We start from the raw sequence: 8,536 nt of genomic DNA, 5'->3' as shown, positions 1-8,536 counted from the left end.
ACAAAAATTATTATTTGTCCTGTGTTGCCCCAAAACCATCATATTTCTTCCTTGATTTATTTTTTATTTCTTTATGAAATGGGTGGGATAGAAATAACAGCAATAATCATATAATCATATAATACAAATACTGATAATAATAAAAATGCTAATAATCACTAATAATGATGAGATACAAAGAAACAATAACATTAAATTAAAAAATAAAGGAAATCACCCAAGATTAGAGAAGGAAGGCCTGGGGAAAAACTTTTTTCCCCCGTTTCCCCCCAAAACCGTCCCCCCAGGGGAATTGGAAAAAAACAGGTTGACATAGTTTGAATATCCCCCTCCCCATTTATAGAAAAAACAGCTTTCAAAAAAAAGGGGGGGGGGAACCTGGTTTCCTGCAGGCCTTCCCATCCCTACCCAAGATCTCTGGGCGGTTTGGGAAAGCTTCCGAGAATTGCAGCCAGGAGTTCTGCAGGCTCAGGTTTAGAGATGGGAAGGCCTGGGGGGGAAACAGGAAAATTGGGTCGGAGGGGACAGGTTATGGTGGTTTTTTTTAATCCTTTGCCCCCTGGAAAAAATGTGGGGGGAACCCAGCCCGATGGACGTTGTATAACTAATAGCATTATTATTATTATTATTAGGGATAGGAATTAGGGATAGGGATTGGATAGGGTTATTTATTATTATTATTATTATTAATATTCTATTGGGAGCCGCCCAGGTGGGCACTGTATACATACACAAATTATGTGTGTGTGTGTGTGTGTGTGTGTGTGTATATATATATATATTTATATATATGTGATATCAATCCATTTATTTTGAACAAAGGAAACCATAATTATAATCATTGTTGCTGGAAATGTAATCGGAACGGAGGTTTTATGTTTTATCATGTTTTAGATATTCTCTTGGGAGCCGCCCAGAGTGGCTGGGGAAACCTGGCCAGAAGGGCGGGTATATAAGTAATAAATAAATAAATAAATAAAATATTGATACCTGCTCATCTGGCCATATTTCCCCAGCTACTCTGGGAGGCTCCGAACAGAATAATAATAATAATAATAATAATGATAACCCTATCCCTAATAAGAACAACAACCCTATCCCTAACTCTTATCCCTATCTCTAACCCTTATCCCTAACCCTAATAATAATCTCAAGTTTAGAGATGGGAAGGCCTGGGAAAAAATGGTTTTATTATTATTATTATTATTTAATAATAACAACCCTATCTCTAATTCCTATCCCTAATTCCTATCTCTAACCCTCATGCCTAACCCTAACAATTAATAATAATAATAATAATAATAATAACAACAACTCAATTGGTTACAAAATGACAAGGCTCTATCCGATATTGCAAGTTCCTTTCGCTTCTTCTCACTTTCACTGGCGCTGCGCAGGGGTCCTGCAGAAGAACTAAGGAATGTCAAGGGATCGCTATAGATTATTATTATAAATAAATGAATAAATAAATGAATGAATGAATGAATAAAAGGTTGGGAATGAAGGCGCTGGTGAGGTTTATTCCTCCGTTATTTTTCCGGAAAATAACTTTCCGATCCAGGAAAGTCTCCCCAAGAAATGGAAGCTGAGCGCTTTGCAACTGACCGGTTGGATTGCTGCCTGCCTCGTTTACAGAGTCCGCACGTGCGCACACGGGCCCCTCGAAGCCGCGCAGGGCGGCAGCTTCTGCCCTTCGACTCTCGTCGACCAATCACGCGCCTCCTCCTGCAGCGCAAGCGCAAACTTGCACTGGATACTCCTGCACAGGCTCTGCACAGGCGTCCGTCGCCGGTGGGGGCGTGTCTCGCTCGCTGAAGAGGCGCGCGTTGCCTGGCGACCCATTGAGGAGACTCCGTTTCAAGGAGCCGTGTGCGCAGACGTGCTTTTTTAGCGGAGGGGCGTGTTTTGCCCTCTGCGCACGCGCCTCCCGGCCCTTTTCACCGCCTCTTTTCACCCTCGCGAAAGCGGGCCCGTCTCTGCTTCTGCGCAACTCTCCAAAGTGGGCCTGTCTCAGCATTCACGCAAGCGCCCCTCGCTCGAGTGGGTGTGCCTTTGGCGGGCCGCGCCTGCGCGCGCCGCCAGAAGTGATATAAAGGCCCGCTCCCAAGATGGCGGCGCAGTGCGGCTCCGTCGTCTGAGGCGGCGGGCGCGGCCTGCGCTCCGGGACGCGTTCCTCGGCCTGCTGGAGCGGCGCGAGGCGGCCGAGGGCGAGCGGCGAGCCGCCCGCGGCGGGCCTGTCCCCGGGGTGGAGGTGGGCGAGGCCTCGACGTCGCGCTCGGGCACGTCGTTCTCGCCGGCGGCTTCGCTGGCCAGCAGGATGCCCAACATCAAGCTCTTCAGCGGCTCCTCGCACCAGGACCTGTCGCAGAGGATCGCTGACCGGCTGGGCCTGGAGCTGGGCAAGGTGGTCACCAAGAAGTTCTCCAACCAGGAGACGTGGTAGGTTGTGCGCATGCTTGGTCGCCGCGGGGCAACCTGGGAAGGGTAGTTCCATGCTGGGTGCGAGGGACGTGATGGGTTTGGCGCATGCGCGGCCGCGGGGCAGGCTGGGAAGGGTAGATCTCCGAGACGAGCGAGCCAATGAGTCTGAGGGGAGCGCTCGGGTAATGATGGGAGGTGTGGTTCCCGCGAAGGACGTGGTAGGTTGGGCGTATGCGTGGTCGCGGAACACCCTGGGAAGGGTAGTTTTCCGAGGCCACGGAGCCATTGGGTCTGAGGGGAGTGCGCGGGGCAGGCTGGGAGCTGTAGTTCCTCCAGGCTGGATGTAATGCTTCGTCTCTAGGGGACTGGGGGCATGTCCGCAACTGTAGTTCTCCAAGCAGGAGATGGGGGCAGCACTCTGGGAACTGTAGTTTTCCATGAAAGAGACGGGGTCACTGGGAATGGTAGTTCTGCAAGCAGTAGACAAGGCAGCACTCTGGGAACTGTAGTTTTCCATGACAGAGATGGGCATCACTGTGGGAACTGTAGTTTTCTGCAGGGTGGATTTGATTTAAAACAAATCGATTTAAATCAGTAAGACTTGAACAGAGGCTGTCTCTGAGCGATATGGTCTTTGAAGAGTACAAAACCCACACAGAGACGCCAGTTTTCAATCTGCTTGTGAGAATCATCAGAGATCGCAAAGAAAGGAATATATGATAACAACAAGATGAGAAAGAAAGTAATAAAGGACTATCCAGATCGAACTGGATAGAACTGTCTAATTAAAGCAGTAAAACAAGTGATGCCTGGAATTATCCGGAATTTTGGACTCGTGCGGAGCTTGATGTATGGGTACCCTCAACAAAATTAAAAATTTGGCTGTATAATTTGGAACTAATGTGATTTGAATAATGTGATGTGATTGGCCTGTTAATAAAAATTATTTTTTAAAAAAAATAAGTAAGTCTTGATTTAAATCATTTTTTAACAGAAAGACTCATTCTTGCTTGTATAATTTTCCTATTGACAACCAGATGAAGTTTTCCATTTAGGAATGATACATTTTCAGAGTCGTTTTTACAGTTATATCAAAAATGACTGATTTGGTTCTACTCTTAGAAATAAACTGATAGATAATTATGAAATTCTGGTGAGTTATATTAAGTTAACGGTTTCTATTTGGACAACTTGATTGATTGGAAGGAGAAAAATAATTGTTTCCTTAAAAACAATCTAAACCATTTATTTCACTTAAACAATAACATGATAGTATATGGATCCATGTTTGTTAACTGATGTGATTTAACATTTTTTTTAAAAAAACTGTGTTTTAGCACACATGATAAACTTATTTCCTGATATTATACTATATTATTATTATTATTCCTAATCCCTAGCCCTAAGTCCTATTGTTACTTCTAACCCTTATCCTTCACCACCACCACCACAACAATTATAGGCTACAACTGAACCGGTTCCAAAATAACAGTCAAAATAATAAATCCTAATTTCCTGCTGAATAGCCTTTGGACTGGAATGTACTTTAAAAAGAAAATATTTAGAAAGCATTTTTTTAAAAAAAGCCAATTTAAATCAAAATCATCCAATTTGAATCGAAAATATCCCTTTTAAATGGAAAATATCCAATTTAAATCGGAAAAAAATATTTAAATCGGGGGGGAAATGCAATCTCCACAGCGTGGAGATCGGCGAAAGCGTGCGCGGCGAGGATGTCTACATTGTCCAGAGCGGGTGTGGCGAGATCAACGACCACCTGATGGAGCTGCTGATCATGATCAACGCCTGCAAGATCGCGTCGGCCAGCCGAGTAACAGCCGTCATTCCCTGCTTTCCCTACGCCCGGCAGGACAAGAAGGACAAGGTTTCCGGGGGGACGGGATTAATGGCACACTTAGGAGAGGGCGAAGTTGCTGGGTTGACTGGACTGAGGGCGGTGATGTCCCGGTCTTGCTAGTTAGGCTGGGTTATAGGTGGAATGAATTGGAGACCTGCCTGCTAGGCATTCTGGGAAGTGGAGTCTTTCGAGCTAGGCATGCTGGGAGTTGGAGTCTGGCTAGCTAGGCCTGATTGCAGTTGTGATCCTAGCTGCTGGGCAGGATGGGAGTTGGAGTCTTGCTAGCTATGCAGGGTTATGGGTGGGAACCTGCCTGCTAAGCACGATGGGAGTTGTAGCACAGCACCCGATTCAGCGGCCCCCTTTCCATTGCAGAGCCGGGCGCCCATCTCTGCCAAGCTCGTCGCCAACATGCTCTCGGTGGCCGGCGCTGACCACATCATCACCATGGACCTGCATGCCTCTCAGATCCAGGTGGGGCCCCCAGGACTGATCCTGTCCAGCCTGCATGGCCACGTGTGAACTTTCTGAATATTTTGACTATTTAACACTTACGTTAATAATGTTGTTTTAAATTTTAATATGTTGTGAAATATTTGAGCGCTTTTTTGGAGGGAAAAAGCGAGGCTTATATTCAGGTCAATATGGTACCATATTGGCCTGAATATAAGCAACCCTTTAACTTTTCACGGTCGGAATTTGGGGGGTGAGTCTTATATTCAGGCCACTACAGTATTATTACGTTGACCATGTTATTATGGTCTGCTTTTTATGCCATTTTCCAACTGCTTTTATCAGATTAATAATAATGATGATGATTGGGAACCACCCAGAGTTGCTGGGGAAACCCAGCCAGACGGATGGGGTTATAAATATATGTTTCTGCTTCTGCTTCTGCTTCCTGGCCCAGGGTTTCTTTGACATCCCCGTCGACAACCTGTATGCTGAGCCGGCTGTTCTGAAGTGGATCAAGGAGAACATCGCCGAGTGGAAGAACTGCACTATCGTCTCGCCAGACGCTGGGGGGGCCAAAAGGTGACTCCAGAATTTCCAAAAATTTCTCACAGGTCCCTTCCAGCTCTACCATTCGGGGATTCTGCGTTGAGATTCCTGCCTTACCGGGGGCTGGACTGGATGACCACCCCCCCGGGACCCTCCCAGCTGCTCCATCCTTTTAATCTCCCATTCTACTACTACTCCTACTACTACTAGTAGTAGTAATAATAATAATAATAACAACAACAATTTATTACTTATACCCTGCTCTTCCTCTGCTCGTCAACATTTGTAGGATGCCAGCAAGGTTGAACCTATCTGTAAAAAAGGGATTTTATTATTCCAAAAAGGAAACCACCTTCTGCTTGTCCATATTAAGAGGATGCCAGCAAGGCTGAACCTTTTCATAAAAAGGGATTTTAATAATAAAAAAAAGGATTTTAAACCAAGACATCTCAACCTAGAACCTCCTTCTCCCAGGGTGACATCAATCGCTGACCGCCTAAACGTCGACTTTGCCCTCATCCACAAGGAGCGCAAGAAGGCCAGCGAGGTCGACCGCATGGTCCTGGTGGGCGACGTCAAAGACCGGGCAGCCATCTTGGTGGATGACATGGCCGACACCTGCGGGACAATCTGCCACGCCGCGGACAAGTGAGTCTGATTAAAATGGGGGGGGGGGGAGGCCAATTAAATCTTTTTAAAATCCAATTTAAATTTTAACAATCTGATTTAAATTTTTAAAAATCCGATTTAAATTTTAACAATCTGATTTAAATGTTTAAAAAATCTGATTAGAATGTTTGAAAACAATCAGATTTAAATTTTAAAAATCAGATTATTATTGTTGTTATTATTATTTCAAAAAAATCATTGATTTTTACCCACCCTGCTTGGAAGGCAACCCCTGTGGTCATCCAGCCCAACCCGCTTTCCCCCGCAGGCTCCTCTCGGCGGGTGCCACCCGGGTCTACGCCATCCTCACGCACGGCATCTTCTCCGGCCCGGCCATCTCCCGGATTAACGGTGCAGGGTTTGAGGCCGTCGTTGTCACCAACACCATCCCGCAGGAGGAGAAGATGAAGCACTGCCCCAAAATCCAGGTAGGGGGGATTATTATTGTTATTGTTATTATCTCTCTGGCACGTTTCTGATCATTATCATACCTTCCATCAACATCCTCAGTTGTTGTTATTATTGTTGTTATCATCATCATCATCTCTGGCAACTTTCTGATCATTCTCACACCTTTCATTGTCGTCATTTATTATTAGTATTATTATTGTTATTATCTCTGTGACACGTTTCTGATCGTTCTCACACCTTCCATCGTCATCTGTTATTAATAATATTAATATTAATATTATTATTATCATTTTATTATCTCTCTGGCACATTTCTGATCATTCTCACACCTTCCACTGTCATTTATTATTATTATTATTATTATTATTATTATTATTATCTCTATGGCCTGTCCCAGATTATTTGGCCCCTTCCTCGCTCCACCTCGCCGCATCACATTTCTATTCTTTGTCTATCGTCTTGTTGTTTTATTGTGATGGCAGAGTGCTGGCACAAATCAAGATTCAGTCATTCACAGCTTGACTGGCAGGTGAAGATTGATTGATTGATTGATTGATTGATTGATTCATTCGTTCATTCATTCATTCATTCATTCAAAGCTTGACTGGCAGGTGAAGATTTATTCATTCATTCGTCTTGTTTTATTGCTATGGCCAAGGGCTGACGCAAATACTAATTCATTCACATAACTCCTGGTGCCCAGTTAACCCTGCCTCTCCCTCTCTTTCCCCCCTAGGTGATTGACATCTCCATGATCCTGGCTGAAGCTATCCGCCGCACCCACAACGGCGAGTCCGTCTCCTACTTGTTCAGCCACGTCCCGCTATAGTTCCCGACCCTGGCACACAAATTCCCTTTGGGGAAAAACAGTCCTCTGTGCATGTACAGAGTGCTGAGTTGGCTTTATCCCACGATTCCCCCTTTTTCAGTTTGGGGCGCTGGTGGGTGGGAATTCTAGCGCAGGTCTAATTTGGTGCTCATTCTATCCACTCGTTTCTCTGGTCCTTTCACTTCCCGAAATCCTTTCAATTGGGGGTGCCTGGCCGCCGGAATTTAAAACACAATTTAAAATGGGGTATTTATTGTTCATATCCGATGGGGCAATCCAATTACTTGGTGTCAGCGCTACAATTCCCTGCCCCTTGATTTGGGGTTTTAAAGCTATCACTCCCAGCTCCAAATCCCATTCGTTCCCCTCTTTTCTCGTACCCCATGCTAGTTTTCTTCCCCAGAAAAAAACAACTTTTTGGAAGAATCGGGGCACCTGGTGCTGGTGCTAGAATTCCCCCAGGCGCCCAGTGGTACCACAACTCTCCTAAACCCCATTCATTTTGTTCTGTCTCCTATCGCCCCCCCCCCAAATACACTTAATTTTGAGCTCGGATGCAGGTGCCCGGCAGCACTACAACTCCCCTAAACCCCATTCAAAAATACACTTAATTTTGAGCTTGGATTCCCTGTCTTCGCGTCTATTCATTTCATCCGATCTCAACTTTCGATTCCCATTATTCCCCTCCCCCCCCCAAAAAAAATAACCCATTTTTTTCGGATTCTGGTCTCAGATCCCGGGTGGGAGTATGGGAATTCTAGCGTGCTTTAAATGAAAAAAATATTAACCTGCGGGTTAATATAGGATGTATCCTGTTCATTTCAGAAGGGGGAATTGCTGCTATAGTTCTCCCCACTCAGAAAAAATCCTGTTTATTTCAACCCTTCGCCCTTGGGCGCCCTGTTGGGAATTATAGACTCCTGAAGCTCCTGTTCCCCACCTCTAGTTCCAGGTTCAACTCCTGATGATGGACAAATGAATAATAAACTCTTATTTAAAAGCCCAAAATCTCCTCTATTGCTTCATTTTCAGGGGGTGGGGGTGGATCGCAGCTTGGCATGCTGCGAGTTGTAGTTTCTTCCTCTTCTACGATTTACTTGAGATAGGGAAGCTCTTTATATTTGATGAGTTATTGTATTCATGAGACCTTCAGGTATAGGGCGGTATAGAAATAATAATATAATATAATTAATTAATATAATATAATTAATATAATATATAATAAATATAACAATAAAATATAAAATAAAATAAAAGTATTTTGCTGGTAGCCAGATAGAGTCGGAATGGGCTCCAGTGCCATTTTCCATAATGATGATGATAATAATAATAATAATAATAATAAT

The 8,536-nt window shown here is 44.6% G+C and overlaps 1 protein-coding gene across 2 annotated transcripts; it reads left to right on the top strand.

The window, feature by feature from the left end:
• Nucleotides 1-2,178: 2,178 nt before the first annotated feature.
• Nucleotides 2,179-8,198, top strand: LOC307208260 (ribose-phosphate pyrophosphokinase 1). Of its 2 annotated transcripts, none has more exons than XR_013835039.1 (7): nt 2,179-2,439; nt 4,123-4,306; nt 4,655-4,753; nt 5,190-5,314; nt 5,756-5,929; nt 6,176-6,378; nt 7,098-8,198. XR_013835039.1 is itself a non-coding variant. In XM_079962894.1 (7 exons), exons 1-7 carry the CDS (start codon nt 2,318-2,320, stop codon nt 7,188-7,190), a joined length of 957 nt encoding a protein of 318 aa, XP_079819020.1. In that variant the 5' UTR covers nt 2,181-2,317; the 3' UTR covers nt 7,191-8,198. The 2 variants fall into 2 exon arrangements, 1 of the variants encoding a protein (XP_079819020.1); XM_079962894.1 differs by having other exon boundaries at nt 2,181-2,439; nt 6,219-6,378.
• Nucleotides 8,199-8,536: the final 338 nt, after the last annotated feature.

This window comes from Podarcis cretensis (genome assembly GCF_951804945.1).
Source record: "Podarcis cretensis genome assembly, chromosome: Z".
NCBI classification, from domain to species: domain Eukaryota; kingdom Metazoa; phylum Chordata; class Lepidosauria; order Squamata; family Lacertidae; genus Podarcis; species Podarcis cretensis.
The sequence above is the reverse complement of the archived record's forward strand: the minus strand, read 5'-3'. Positions and strand labels throughout refer to the sequence as shown.

Coding starts and splice junctions, on each gene's coding strand:
- LOC307208260 (XM_079962894.1), top strand. CDS start 2,318: ATGCCCAACATCAAGCTCTTCAGCGGCTCCTCGCACCAGGACCTGTCG. Junction 5,930..6,218: donor ATCTGCCACGCCGCGGACAA/GTGAGTCTGATT, acceptor TTTCCCCCGCAG/GCTCCTCTCGGCGGGTGCCA. Junction 6,379..7,097: donor AGCACTGCCCCAAAATCCAG/GTAGGGGGGATT, acceptor TTTCCCCCCTAG/GTGATTGACATCTCCATGAT.